At 37.6% G+C, this 16,101-nt stretch overlaps 1 protein-coding gene across 2 annotated transcripts in view; it reads right to left on the bottom strand.

The window, feature by feature from the left end:
• ArfGAP3 (ADP-ribosylation factor GTPase activating protein 3) overlaps positions 1 to 16,101 on the bottom strand; it is a 195,500-nt gene that overhangs the window by 158,223 nt on the left and 21,176 nt on the right. For both annotated transcript variants that reach the window (XM_090387967.1, XM_090387966.1), the window contains exon 2: positions 12,742 to 12,933. In XM_090387967.1, the coding sequence (XP_090244093.1) occupies positions 12,742 to 12,933 (192 nt within the window). The remainder of the gene's footprint in view (positions 1 to 12,741; positions 12,934 to 16,101) is intronic.

Raw genomic sequence — 16,101 nt, 5'->3', positions numbered from 1 at the left:
CTACGACACTGTTACCTGTATCAAAATGGCCAAAGGTTTCCTTTGCAGTATATATCGAGTGTATATTTGATTATCAGTAGGATCAAATACTGATAAAAATAATGACACAAGAATGGAAAATGAAAAAAGATTAACATAACACATTTGATTTAAACAGCAACACAATATCCAAATGTCACTCAAAAAATGTCCTTGTGCTTTTATACAAGCTTTCAAACATGCAGATATCATCAATGGTAGCACATGATATCCACAATGAAGTTGGCCACTGCAATCTCAAAGACCATCTGAAACTCAAATACTGGAGTATTATCATTTGCTATAGAGACCAGGCAATCTAATTTCACATGCATAGGTTCATACCTTGGCTACCAGAAGACTAATCTAATCAAAGGTTTTAATAGACTTGGGAAATTTTGTCTGCATAAAATTTTCCAAGTCCATAGGGCATGGATATGGGAACGTTCATCACTACTCAAAATTTATGCTGTTACAGCATGACTCTTAAGGAAGTTTATCAAGGGAGTTGTCTAGGGTAACAAAAAATAACAGCTGTGGAACTAACATGATTAAGCTTTTGTTTTGAAAGTTTTAAAACAAAACAGGGGTCTAAAAAAGATATTCTGGTTTAATCATACAGTGAATTTAACAAGCTGTATAGTGAATTTATAAGTTTTGGTTTTGTTGTAATTTTATTTTGCTAAATAAAGAGTAATTACTATTATTCAAGTAATCAAAATTTGTAAAAGTGATAAAGTATTAGTGGTATGCAGTATTTTCAAAACCAACATGGAGAACTGTTGATAATTTACATGTTCATAATAGTCTATGACTCACAAATCTGTTATATACAGCTGTATATAACACCCCCCCCCCTCCTCAGGGGAATGAGAAAACGGTCATTATATCGATTGTTCATAAAATAGCATCAGGTTAATGAGAAACTGGCCGGGACCAACCACAGAGGACATTTAAAAGTGGGTCACTATAAAGAGCTTTAACTATATCTCAAATACAGTGTGGCTTCAAATTATGATCACATCGACATCCGATATTCTCAGGAACTGATATAACATCCATACGATCTTTTATTTTAAGTACTGATGATATTTGCAGGAACCGATGGCTTTCTGATATAGCTGGAACGATACATGGGTGGAAATTTTCAGATGCATGGTCCACGGAACATCACTCATACAATTGTTCCCAACCAATTAGCATCTTTGTTATTGTTCAACAAACATTCCTGCATGTTACAATACTTTGGAGAGTTTCTTTTTCTTCTGTTTGATGAGCTTGTTCAGTGTGTAAGCAGCGTGTTTTTGTTAATTATACGTAATTACAGTAATCTAATTGTGGTTATTTTTGAATTTATTAATTAAATACATTGAAATTAAATAACCATGGCTCTTGAAGTTCAAGTTAAGAATAAAATTGCCATTAAAGTGAAGCAAGAGATGATAAAAAAACATGAAGGAGGAGTAAAAGTTAGCACATTAGTACGTGAGTATGGTTTTCCTCAATCGACCATTTCTACAATGCTTAAACAAAAGGATATTTTAAAGAGTGTTAAAGTTAGCGATGATTCCACATCGGTGCATAAGGGAAGAGACTTTATTGTGAAAATTGAAAGGCTTTTGTTGATATGGATTAGGGAAAAGCAGATGAAGGGTGACAGAGTGCCTAGACAATTTATCTGCGAACGTGATAAGCTTTAAGTTTCAAATCTATGATGATCTGAAACTTAAAGTTCCATCAACCAGCGGCAGTGCTGTGTGCGTGGAAGACTTTAAACTTGGAAGACTAAAGCTAGCAGAGGCTGGTTCGAGTGCTTTAAAAAAAAGGATGAACATCAAAAGTGTTGAAAGGCATGGAGAGGCATCCAGTGCTGATAAAAAAGCAGATGAGGCCTTTAAAATTGAATTCCAAGAGTTTGTTGATCAGGAGGGTTATCTTCCCCAACAGGTTTTTAACATTGACAAAACAGGACTCTGGAAGCAAATGCCGAGGAGAAGTACATCACTAAGGACGAGGCCAGCTTACCTGGACATAAGCCTATGAAAGATAGGGTCACTCTCTTGTTCAGTGCCAATACCTCTGGAGATTTCAAGCTGAAACCTTTGCTTGTGTATCACTCTAACATCCCCAGAGTATTTAAACAACAAAAGGTCGACAAAGGCATGCTGGGAGTATTTTGGCACAGTAACAAGAAAGCCTGGGTTACAAGATATGTCTTCAACGAATAGGCACTTGAAGTTTTCTTTCCTTCAGTAAAGAGTTATCTTGAGAAAAATAAGCTTCCTGCGAAGGCACTGCTCCTGCTGGATAATGCCCCAGGCCGTGATCCTCAAGTGTTCAATCACTTGAGGCACAATTTGACTTTGTTCGAGTCAAATTTTTGCCACCCAACACCACTCCTTTTCTTCAACCAATGGACCAGCAAGTGATAGCAAACTTCAAGAAAATCTACACTAAGAAAATGTTTGCAAGTTTCTTTGTAGTGACCTCTGGTGAAAATGCTCTCACCCTCAATGATTTTTGGAGGCCGAAGTTCAACATCCTGGACTGTGTGAGGCTGATTGTAAGTTCTGGGAAGGATGTTTCCACCAGGTGCTTAAATTCAGCCTGGAAAAACATCTGGCCTTTAATTATCCATAACAATGGATTTGAAGATGATGATGCTTTGACAAATAATATTGTCACTCTTGGTAAATCAATGGGTCTGGAGGTTGACAAAGAGGATATGGAGGACCTTATTGATGCTCATGGGTGTGAGCTAACAACAGAGAAGCTATAAGAGTTGAGAAAATTATGGAGAGTGACATTAGAGAGGAAGAGGAAGAAGAAGAAGACACTTAAAAAGTGTCAGCTAAAGAGTTGTTGAAGATTGTTATTTCTTGTTGGGAGCGTTTAAGGGAAGTGGTAAAAAAAAAACACCAACATTGAAAACACTGAACTCATGATGTGAAAAATCAGGAAGAAACAAAAAAGTTGTCAAAAACAGTCCACTTTGGACTGTTTCTTTCCCAGTAGCAGCAAAAGACAAAAGAATGAAAAGACATCTGACGCCTGATATAGTCCCACCACCACTACGCCACCACTGATGTAATCAGCTCTGCACTTAAAGTCTAAGGTAAATGCTAATTTATTGTTTGTTTTTTATTTTAAAACGTTTTATGACTATTTTTTAAATAATCTTTGTAAAACACTAATTTTTAATATAAAAATGAAGTATAACATGTAAGAAATACTTATTTTATGTTGTTGAGGTCGCCTGTCAAGAGTTTGGAACGGATTACAGGAAATCAATGTATTATTGGTTTCAACTTACAATATTTTCAACATACAATGGGTTTGTGGAACAAATTACCATCGGATGTTGGGTCCCACTGTACTTTAAAAATTAAAATATCTATTATAGTGATGTTAACATGAACACTAGCATTCCTCCAGTACACTTCTGATTATTAACAAACTGTCATATTATATTATAATGTGAGTTTGACTAACTTCAGCAAACACTGCTAAGGAAATGACAAATGGGCCTGTTGTACTGGGATCCATAGTAAATGATTATTAAGTGTTAGCCAGTAAAATAATTTAATTACAAATAGATACTGAATATCTTTGATTACAAATAGAAACTTTTTATCTTTGATTACAAATAGATACTGTAGCTTTCGAGACAAATCATGCCTCTTTTTCAACAAAAAAATTGAAACATAATTATTCTAACGGACACAGTTATGCGTGCAAGGGCACAAGGTAAGTTATTCAATCATTAAACTGGTGTTCATTGTTGCTGCACGGATGTGCAGTTTTTCTACAGCACTTGTCTAGACATAAAACGGTTGTCTCTAAGATGGGGTGTAATCTCATGCCTTTGCAGCGGTTCATGGAGAAAACTACGCATGTCCATGCAGCAACAATGAACACCAGTTTAATGATTGAATGACCTACCTCGTGCCCTTGCACGCCTCACTGCGCACATGCAAGAAAAGAAGAAACTAGCTGCCATGCTACTACAAATCTGGCAGACAAGATGGGAAGACACAGACAAAGCCCTAATAACTAAGAAATTCATCCCAAACGTCGAACTTGTTTATCCAAATCCAAAGTCGCCGCCTTGGTTCTCTCCAGGCCTCTACTGTACATATATTATATATATGGAGAAATAGAAGATTGGGACCATCTTCTTTATAACTGCCCAATTTATAACAATCTTCGAGGAATACTATACACCGGACTCCAACACATACCTCAAGGACAGGAGCACCTGTTCATTTCTGATGAACAATACTATAAATTACTAATGGAGTACACACAGAACCTCTTTGCTAGGCGCAGGACTCTACAATCAACTCAAGCTAGGGTTACAAACCCGTGAGGGACTTGCCCAAATCGGAAATAAAATCTCTACTCAACTTTTTACCAACATCGATTTGCTAATCTTGGAACATCCAGGATAGGATTACCTGCTAACCCAGCCACATGGTTGGGTAGGTTCCAGTAGTCTATACCAGTTGCACACAAACTTATTTCACTCACGATCCCCTTTATTAAATATAAAATTTACGTGACCCCTCAATGTAAACCCCAAGGGAGGGTGACAAGATTTTTCGAGAAGAAAAATGGCATTTTATAAATTATGTCGTATAAACTTTTATTTGAGTACTTAGAAATAAATAAAAAAATTGTTTCCTTTTTAATTTACACATTAAAATACTGTAATTGTTTAATACTTTAATTGAATACAGCAAAAACAACAAATCAAATTCTTATTTTTCAATTAAGATTACAAAACAATAAAAAATGAACAATTACAAAACAAAACAATGAAAGAGAAGGAGGAGCCTGGATAACCGATAATATCTGGTCCACATTTGGATGCAATATTTGAAATTGCTAATCTCATGTCATTGTCTGGAACACTATTTTGTTTTTATAGTTGTTAATTTTATGACATAAATATGTAGATCTGAAAGGCAGCTATCTTTGTATTGCCATTTTCGATAATTCTGGATACTCATCTCAAAGAGAAAGCCAAAGTTTTTCACAAGTAGTCTTGAAACAAGCATGTAACGCTTCGTCAGATGACAGGTTGATAAGATCCTCCTTTTGCTCAATGGTAATTTTGGGACACGAAGAAATTTCAAAAGCAAAGGAATCACGAATCCATTACAACTTTTTATCTGCAGATACATTAAATCGGTTGGAAAAATTCTTAATTAGCATTGTTAGGTGGGAGGCAATGATATCTCTAAATTGTAAAATGTCAATATTATTTCTATTAACAAAATCAGAAAAACATGGGAACATTTCAGTATTATTACACTCAAATTCAGTTTTCCAAAGGTTGAGTTTATTTTTGAAAGCTTCTGAGTATTAATATATTTGTTCCCTGTACTTCAAGACTTAAATTTAAATCATCAAGTTTTTCAATTAGCATTAGTAGAGGTATATGATGCAAGAAAGCAAGCTTATGCAGCATCAGCCAAAAAAAAAAAAAAAAACTGCTCCCATTTCACCCCTCCATTCGTTCCAAATACCTGTCCACCTCAGCCTTACATTTATTTAGGCGATCAACTTCCACAACAAAGGATGGAAGTCTGTTCCACCAATCAACTACCTGCTGGCTGAAGGAAAACTTCTGCACATCTATCCTACATCTGTCTTTCCTCCATTTGAATTTATGCCCTCTCAGGTGATTATTCTGGGCAAGAGGAATAATCCTATCAGCATTGAGCATGTCCAAACCATTCAATGCTTTATACACCTCAATCAGATCACCTCGCAGGTACCTAGTCTCCAAACACAGAAATTTGCAAAACTTAAGCCTTTCTTCGTAGGAGCAATCCTTTGTTCCATTCACTAATCTTGTTGTCCTTCTCTGTACTCATTCAAACAGCTCTACATCCTTCTTAAAATGAGGCCTCCAGACCTGTATACAGTACTCAAGGTGTGGCCTGACCATTACCTTATACAAGGGGATAATCACCTCCTTATCCCTGCAAGAAAAATTCCTGTATCTCATTGACAAGACACCATGAGCTACTCTTGCAGACCATCTGCACTGCTCAGAAAACTTCATATCTGCCTGCACAATTACCCCCAGGTCTTTTTCATTCTCTACCACTGTCCGTGTAGTACCACACTGTTGATACATTACTCTGGGATTACTGCTTCTCATATGTAGTACTTTACATTTGTCAATGTTAAACTTCAGTTGCCACATCTCGGCCCATCTGCTCAACTTTTCTAGATCCTATTGCAGTTGCGTACTGTCGTTAGTGTCATTAACAACCCTGCTGACCTTTGTATTGTCTGCAAACTTGGACATTAAGCCTGATATACCACCATCAATATCATTAATGAATACAGAAAACAACAATGGACCAAACACTGAACCCTGGAGGACTCCACTAATAACATTAGTCCACAAAGAGCAGTGTCCATTGATTACCATTCTCAGTCTTCTCCCACTCAACCATCCCTTTATCCATAGCAGCAATTTGCCTTCAATGCCACACTGCTCCAATTTGTGCAGCAGTTTTCCATGTGCAATAGTATCAAAAGCCTCCCTAAGATCAAATATATGATATCAAAATTATTCTTTGCATCCAGTTCCTTTGTGACCAGATCATAGTATTCAATCAGACTTTCCCTTAACAAAACCATGCTGGGACAGAGCTATAACTGTAGTCTTGTCTAGCAGTGCTAGATCCTGCAGTGCTTCTTTAACCAGTGCCTCCATTAATTTCCCTGGAACAGATGTTAAATTAACAGGTCTATAATTACTTGTGTCGCCCTTTGATCCTCCTTTGTGAATTGGGATCACATCTGCACATCTCCGGTTCATGGGTACCTCCTCTGAGTCCAGGGAAGCTCTCATAATTATGGCTAAGGGTTTGCTTACTTCCTTTGCTGCCTCCTTTAATATACTGGATAGATGCCATCCACACCGGGTACCTTTTTTTATGTTTATCTTCAACAATTTTTCCTCCACTTTCCTCTAAATTATTACAAAATCATCTAGCTCACTGCCCGAGTTCAACTCACTTCTGGCATTCCCCTCCCTGAATAACTCACCTGTGAATGTAAATGCAAAATACTAATTTAGTTTGTTATCCACTTAAAAAGGATCATCAACAGTTGAACCATCAATATCCAGCGGACGCATCTTACATTACACTGACTAATCTCCTTTGTGACTTGGTTACAGACCAGCTTATATCTATCATAGACTTCCATGTCACTCATCATTTTATATGTATCTCATGCAGTAGCGTAGCAACCCTTTTTTGGGCATGGAGGCAAAGAACATGTTAGGGCCCCTGATTAATTAATGAAAATTGCAAAAAGAGTTGACAGCCAAAGATGCAAGGCCCGGAGGCAATTGTCTTGCCTGCCTACGTGGTAGCTACGCCACTGATCCCATGCATTTTTATTCTCTGCCATATGTCTCATTAGTTCATCTGACATCCACTTTGGCCTAAACCTTGAACAATATTTCTTAGCTGGTATGTACAGCCTAGTAGCTTCCAAGATAAATTCTTTGAATGCTTCCCATTTTGAATTTGCTGTTGGTAACATCATCAATTGGTCCCACCGTATAGAATTTAAATACTATTTCAGACCACCGTAGTCGCCTTTACGAATGCAAAAACCCTTCCATTTATCTCTGATGGTAGTTATCTCTTTGAGTAAATCCCACTTCAGCACGTGACCACTGCCACCTAGTGGTTCCTTTATCTGCAGATTCTTAATGCATGAAGAATCACTAGGGGAGTAATACATCAAGAGTATTACTCCCTCTAGTTTCCTCCCGAACATGCTGACACAGAAAACAATCATCCAATAAATCCACAAACGCATTGCTAGTATGTGAGTGACCAACCCACAAATTCCAGTTAATATCTGGGAAAATAAAATCCCTCCATTATAAGACTCTCTGATTTACTGGCCCACTCTATATTCCTGTACAGTTTCTTATTATACTCATCAGAGTCATTAGGCCTATAACAAACTCCTACTCTCAATTTTTCTCAATGTGGTGTGACAATGCTTTTATGTCACACAATAGGAACAGGTGCAAGTATACATGTACCTGTTCCTATTCTTAGCTACAATAACACAACCCATGTGTTTACTTGTACCGCAATGACTCCCAGCAGTCTCTGAAATACCATGCATCTTGTTTTCCAGGCTGCTGCTCATTCCAAAAGAAGCAGTGCAAGAATCACTTTCACCTCTGCCACTGTTAATCTATTAGTCCCTGTTTCCCCCAAGATAGCAGTTTTCCGACCCACCTAACACTGCCTCGATAGCATCAGCAAATATTCTTGCCCCCTTTCTATTTAAGTGTATCCCATCTCAGTAGAAGCAGTCTCTACTGTTAACAAGTACAGATGAGACTGAAAAAAATTCTACCGCTTGAGCCTTGCACAATCTTTCCACGGCCAAATTGATCGACAAGGCTCTCATCATATACTCCCTCCTATCGAGTCTGGGCAGAATTGCAGACACTTTCAAATTCAACCCTAATTCAAGGGTTTTTTTCAACAGTGATCTGTATTTGTTAAGTAATTCCGCCGATCTCCTACTCTTAATATCATTGGTGCCAACGTGTACAACAATATCACCTTTTGTGATATGACCTTATAAGATGACCCAATATTACCTTATAAGATGATATCAGCTCTACAACGTCATCAACCTTTGCCCCCTGACAGACATACCCTGGTCCTGTTCCACCTATCCTTTTTACATACCATGTTCTCCGTTTCCCTGACAATAGAGTCACCGACGACTACTAGTTCCTGAGAGACCAGTGCATTCTGCCTTAGGGGTTTCCGCTGTGTTGCATGATGATCAAGTGCAAGCTCTGACGTTGATATGGGCAGCTGACAGCTTGATGGGCCCATCAATTTAGATCCTTCGAGGGCATCCACCCTGTCCTTCAAGCTCTCATATAGGCCCATAACAAAGCTGAGTTGTCACCTAATTTCCTCACACTCCTTACATTGCGCACATACAAAGACATCTCCCTTGGCAATATCATATCCCATACCTGATTGCTCCACAAACATCAAGTAAGCAGTGCATTTTAAAAGGCTGTGATTCAGAGGGCAACTGCCCCCCTCAGTTGTCCCATGAGCCACAGCACTCCATTTAGCTTGAGCCTTTTGCTTTGTTGCTCTGGTCTGAGTCATGATTTCTATTCAATTTCAATAAAATTTCAATTTCAGTACAAAATTATAACCCTAAACTTGTATCCCAATGCAGTTAACACTATATATATATTTTTTTTCAGTATCGAGTATTACCTTCGAGTTCCGTTATATAACTTCCGTATCAAGTTATGTATTAATTAATTATGTTACGTTTGTAAAATCTAAGTCGGTATATATATTTAGTTAAAAAGTACAATTTAATTGACAATGAAGTTTAACAAGATTAATAAATTTTACTGATTAATTGATAATATTATATACTACACTATACTAAGCTAATGAGTTCGGGATATAATGTATCGTATAACAATGGCGGCAAGTTACGAACGGTAAATTTAAGGACACTTAAGTATTAATTAACTTCCAAAATATCCCTGTCTCAATTCAGAATAAACCAAGGAACTTTACTAGGTCTATAAGCTACTTATAAAAAATAATTTAATATAACAATTAGTCAATAAAGGGGCTAAATATAACTAAAAAACTTCCCGTTCGCCGGATCTGCAAAACTTGTAAAACACGTGGATTGGACTGGATACCCTTACCGATACTAAGTAATAACCTACAAAATCTCTATCTAAGTTAAAATTTAAACTAAGTATCGTAACTAGGAATATTAAGCTACTCTAGAAAATAAGTCAATATGCCAATTTAAGTTAATAAAACAGAAAAAACTTCTCTATTTTCCAGAGCCGTAAAAACTTTTCCTGCCCAAGGCTACTCTCGTTCCCAAAATATATCACAAGGTGGCTAAGTTTTCCAAGCCATTTTTGATTTGTAAACAATTGAGCAAGGTTCTTATCTGTATCTGATAAAAACAATAAAACAAATCTGATATCTGATAAAAACAAACATTAAGTAAGCAGTGCATTTTAAAAGGCTGTGATTCAGAGGGCAACTGTCCTCCCCTCAGTTTTCCCATGAGCCACAGCACTCCATTTAGCTTGAGCCTTTTGCTTTGCTGCTCTGGTCTGAGTCTGGTCTTCAAACAGACCAGTCTGGTCTGTTTGAAGCCAAAAATACGTCGCAATATTTTACCACTGGACAACCACCTCACTTTCGTAGATAAAAGAAGCATTTCATAAGGGGATCCTATTTAATTAAAAAGAAGAGTGAAAAGTGATAAAGTTGATCACACTTACTGCATCTTTCCAAACTTCGTGCAAATCAGTTTGCATTTTCTTTGCTACTAATGCTTCCCTATGTATACTGCAATGATTAAAAACTATATTTGGAGCAATTTCCTTTATTTACTTTGCCTTTTGAACTTTTATTTAATGCAGCCATCAGTAAAAATTGGAACCCAGTTGTTCCATGTTACATTATTTGTTAGAAAGAAAATATTTATAACATCAAAAATCTTCTGAACCATCATTCTTCCTTCCAAAGCTTTGCAAAATAGAAAATCGTTCAAAATATCCCCCTCATAGCAGTATCCGACATACAATAAGTTGAGCAAAGTTTGAAATATCCATGACATCTAAGTGTATTGAACTTTCTTTCAATCGATTTAATAAATTGAATTTCATGTTGTCTGATAACTAATATGTTGTGAGACTGTCTCTCTAGACAGAGGAATGGTTATTAAATTGTTGCTGTACTGTTCTCCATGCATAATTGAAATAATTTTTATTGCAGCAAGGAGAATGCACCAAATTAACCCCACGGGCTCACATCTGGTGAGTATGGCGTGGCACACCCAGGGTCCTGAGCTGGATATCATCATTCTTCTCTTTCTTGGTGATTCCCTTCTACTTCTCTCTCTCAGGGTAACTCAGGAATTTTTTTTTTTTTTTTTGGCTGGTGCAGCATAAGCCTCAGGCTTCCTTGCCCCATATAGCTGCTAATAATAATAATAATAATAATAATAATAATAATAAATTACGAAGCAGAATAAAGCTTGCGTGCTATATATACACACACACACACTTCCTATGTGTGTTTACTGCTACTGCACATTCGCACCTCTGGTCTTTAGGCAATTTGAGAATTTGTGCTGTAGGAAGCATGAATTAAGAGCTAAAGGGATTATTACCGTGAGGGACTAATTGAGTAGTACTTCTCAGTAATACTCAGCATTTGAGTAGTACTGAGAAGTATTAATACATACTGAGAAGTCGCATTAGTCAGCTTCTTTTTGTGTGTCCATAGCCAGTGAGCAAATTAAGGCGTATTCCCGGTGCAGTAGGGTTCATTCGTATCTCATAATTAGTTCAAGCAGCAAGTTCTCTATACTTACAGTATTGAAAAAGTAATTTTAACAACAGGTTTTTAGCTTTTATGTACACAAAAATTAAATTTATTTAAAAATTTCTGCGACCCTTTAATTTATTCCGCAACCCCTCTGGGGGTCATGCCTCACAGGTTGTGTACCACTGGTCTAAACCACTCCACCGCCAAATGTCGGTAACACTCAGCATTCTCGCTGCGTGGCTTTTCTACCCTTCCTGGGGTTATCCCACTCCCCCTTTTTGCCTGGTGGAGCAAATGCTCCACTGTCAACTTAAGGGATGCCTTCACCTACATTCCCTTACTCTCACCTCCCCTCTTCTTCTGTACACCCTGTACCACCGCACTCTACCTTATTTTTTCTTTTTAATTGGTCTCCATTCAGGAAGCTCGGGCGACCCTGATGGAGACGTGCCAGAGAATAATGGGCTGCCTGGCTACCTCCTAGTGGTGTGTGTGTGTGTGCGCGGGCAATATGAGGTCCCACCAGGGACCCTGCAGCCAAATGCCAGGACACACAACAGAACCCAACATAATACTACACGTTCACCACACAACACTTTTCTGGCATTTACAGTAGTACTGTATTTCTTCATAGCATACATATGGTGAAGATGTGGAAAACCACGGGTGGTGCCCGATCCTAACACTGCCTAAATTTTGCAGGCAGTGACTAGATTTAGAAGAGATTTGTTGATCGCTGGTCATAAGAATTGTTCCACTTGTAGAATTAAAATCCTAGTATTCTTTTCTGTAAATAAAAACTTTCCACATTTGTAAAACAAACTGGATGTCTAGTAGAATTTTTACATGCAGTTAAATGAAACTGGACAATGTTGTAATTAAACAGCCAAAAGAGGTTGTTGTTTGTTTGTTTAGGATTTATTAGACACATTGGCAACTATGGCCATAGTGCGCCACTAAAGGAGGAATTGTATTAAAATTCAAATGTTAAATACAAAATATATATTATTCTTCATAAGAATATACTGTATATGAATGATACAAGATGACTTTTTTTTTTTAATTATATAATTCAGCACAGCCAGGAAGTCTACAAAAATTCCTTTTATGTTACTGGATACATTTTCTTTTTTTAATATCACCAACAGTAAAGAGTTTCACATATCACTAGAATGTTTTTAATTGATAGTCATTTCCATATTGTTTATTTTCTTATAAAAGTAGATTAGATATTACCTTATGAATAGTTATAAAGCAAGAAAAACTAGTATTCATGATACAGCTTATACACTTATTTAAAAAGTCTACTACTTACAGCATTTGCATTGCCTCCTACTTGCATAGCTCGCAGCTGTAGCCATGTCCAGTTGGTATCTAACTGGGTGGAACGCACAAAAGAAACATGCACCCCTAATGAGCGATGAACAGCAGAACAATCCATGCAAATAAAAACTCCATATGTCACACTAGCCCATGTTGGATTTTTAGCTCCACAATCAAAACATACCTAGACATTAAATTTCAAAGAAAATAATGATTTACTAAGATTTAGAGCTACCTGTACATATAAGGATGTTTCAAAAAATAACAGAACACTGCATATAAAAAAGTGTATTTTGAAGGTTTTATCAGGTAAAGGGAGCACCTGCATCATTTGTTTCCTCATTCAACCACGAGATTTCATCATACACATGTTGCACTGTTCCACCATCAGTTGCACGATAAATCACTGAACATGTGGTCAAACAGAGAGGTGCTAACATAATCCAATTTCAGTATGTTAAGGTTACCAGACTGGCAGAAATTCACTGCTTAATGGTGGATGTCTGTGGACCAAATGTTGTCACAAAAATAGGTTTGAATTTGGTGAAAATGCCTTTAATAATGCCGGGTGTAGTTTCTGCAAATCATGCCAATGAGCTGTTATTCATTAGATTAGGAAGTTTTAGACCACCACCACACAGTCCCAAAATCATACTGAGTGATTTCCAATTTTTGGATCCATGGAACACCTTACTAGTAAATGATTTGCAGCTGTCAGAAACTTGCACAACACATTAACACATTAACCATCCACGACCTGACCATCTGGCACCACCTTGCCGTGACGGGACTAATTGTATGTCTATCATTGCTGCAATTAAAGATTCTATTCTATTCTATTCTATCTATTGGATAAATACAGGCCTATGCTGAAACACTGCTGAGAGTTAGGTCAGAATGTGTATGTGTATGTGTTTACAATTCTGCCCAGACATGATGGGAGGGATATGCTGAAAGCCTTGTGGATAAACTCGACACTTCAGGGATTCTCCAAGGTTCGGGGGGGGGGGGATTTTTATCGGCATGGCCTGCATTTGTAGGTAGAAGGAATCTATTTTGTAGAGATGGTATTCATTTGAAAAAAGGGGTGCAAGGATTTTTTCCAGTATCATTAAGGATACCCTAAGGATTCAGGGAAATTGCTAGTTGGGGGGGGGGAAGAAGGGTAATTTAGATCCACGTTTATCTGATGATATGGGTCAAGGTAATGTTTGCACTCACCTCGTGAATTCTTGTTTGTTGCCACAAGATGTTTGGAGGGTAGCAATGTTTCAAATAAGGGGGAAGATAAAGCTTGGGATACAAACCTAAATAACTTCAATCCATGTAGTAAACTATTACTTAGTCTCAACTGTGTCTTTTTTTTTTTTTTTTTTTTATGAAAACCCCAAACACGAAAGGTATCAAAATCTATAGTACTTAGTACCGTGCATGAGTTGACGGAGAAGTATTGGGGGGGATGCCGGAAACTTTGCTCTAGAGACTAAACATGGGTTTCACCACTTCAAGCCTCCAATAAGCGTCTACATTAATGTCAGAAGTGTTGTTAATAAAATGGCTGAATTTGAACTCCTGGTTAGGGCAACTAATGCTGATATAATAGGGCTAACAGAAACGTGGTACCACCCGGAAATTGGTGATGATGAGTTCCACTATGGTATGTATAATGTCTTTAGGGAAGATAGAAGGGTTGGAGGAGTCCTGCTTCTTATCAAAAGCAGCCTGAGTGCAAAAAGTACATCTGCCAGCATAGAATCTGTAAGGTGAGAGTTAGTTGGAAGCAAAGGAACAATGACAGTGGCAGTAATCTACAGACCAGAAGGTTTTTAAGAACATGATGAGTCTTTGCATGCAGATAGAATGGGCAGGCAAGCATGATTGTCTTATTATGGGTGACTTTAATCTTCCCCAGATTGATTGGAATAAGTGGGAGGGAAACTCACCATGGGGAAATTTTTTTAAAAATAAACTAGATTATTATCTGTATCAGCATGTTAGAGAAAGTACTAGGAGTGAGAATATTCCTGCCCTCACCATTACAAATCAGATTACATCACAGGACTTGAAATACAGGAACCACTGTCAGGAAGTGATCGCACAATCGTCAATTGGAAGATGAAGAAAGACATTACAGTAGTTAAAGATAAAGGTATGGATTTTAACTTCACAGGAGGGGGGGGGGAACTTTGCAGTTTAAGGCACTATATGGCATCTGTAAATTGGGCGGATTACTGAGAGATGGCAAATACATTTGAATTAAATGGATGACTGCAGAGCCTGGTCAAGTAGAGCAGAAAAAGATAGCATGGGACAGTTATAGAGCAATGAAAAGTACTGAAGCCTAGAACAGGTACAAGTTGATCTGTAATAGTACCACAAATAAGGTCAGGTAGACCAAGGTTGCATATGAGAAGGCATTGGCTAAAAGAGCAAAGAATGGGATCAAGGAATTTTTCATGTATGTGAATACAACAAAGCTAATCAGATCGGACCTAGTGCACTGGGTGTGAGAAAGTCTTAGATAACCTAGCTAATGTTGCAAGATGAATTGAATGGGTACTTTGGATCAGTCTTTACTGAGGAAAGCCCATTCATGCTGAGAAGAGGCTGTGCGAGTGAGGCTGAGCCATATGAAATTAGTGATGTTGCAATTACAGATGATTGTTTATAAGAAAAACTTTTGAGCATAAAAGCAAGTAAGGATCCCAGAGTTGATGGCATATACCCTGTAGTTTGTGTAGGCCTCCGTAGATGAATGATCAGGAGCGGGAGTGCAGTAGCACATGCTCTTTGAATAGACCAGGGTTCGAGCCCCTAATTGCTAAATATGGCCAATCTGTCAACCTGGAATGGATCAGCATAGTAGATTGTGGTCCATTTCCTTCAACATGAATCGTTGAGGAGGCTTTCATCTTGCAGCGAATTGATAATGGCTGTTGCAGTTTACCTTTTTTTTTTTTTTTTTTTTGTACCACATGGTTTTGAGGGAGTGCATTGAACCATTGAGATTAATTATGAGGGCATCTTTGGACTTGGGAGATTCCTTTGGGATTAAAGAAATGTCAATGTAACAGCAATACATAAAAGGGATTCTAAGAGTGAAGTCAGTAACTACAGACCAGTTAATCTGACTTCAGTGGTAGGAAAAATCTTAGAGGCAATTATTAAGAGTGCAATACAGGGCCATTTAGATAGATATGGCATTGTGAAGGACACACAACATGGCTTTAAGTGTAAATCATGCTTAACTAACTTATAGGCTATTTTGACACAGTTACTCATGAGCTGGATTTAGGGAACAATTTTGACATAGTTTATTTTGATTTTAGCAAAGCATTGACTCAGTCCCTCA

This window comes from Mastigoproctus giganteus, chromosome 13 (genome assembly GCF_048544385.1).
Source record: "Mastigoproctus giganteus isolate SK-2022 chromosome 13, ASM4854438v1, whole genome shotgun sequence".
Lineage (NCBI taxonomy): Eukaryota > Metazoa > Arthropoda > Arachnida > Uropygi > Thelyphonidae > Mastigoproctus > Mastigoproctus giganteus.
The sequence above is the reverse complement of the archived record's forward strand: the minus strand, read 5'-3'. Positions and strand labels throughout refer to the sequence as shown.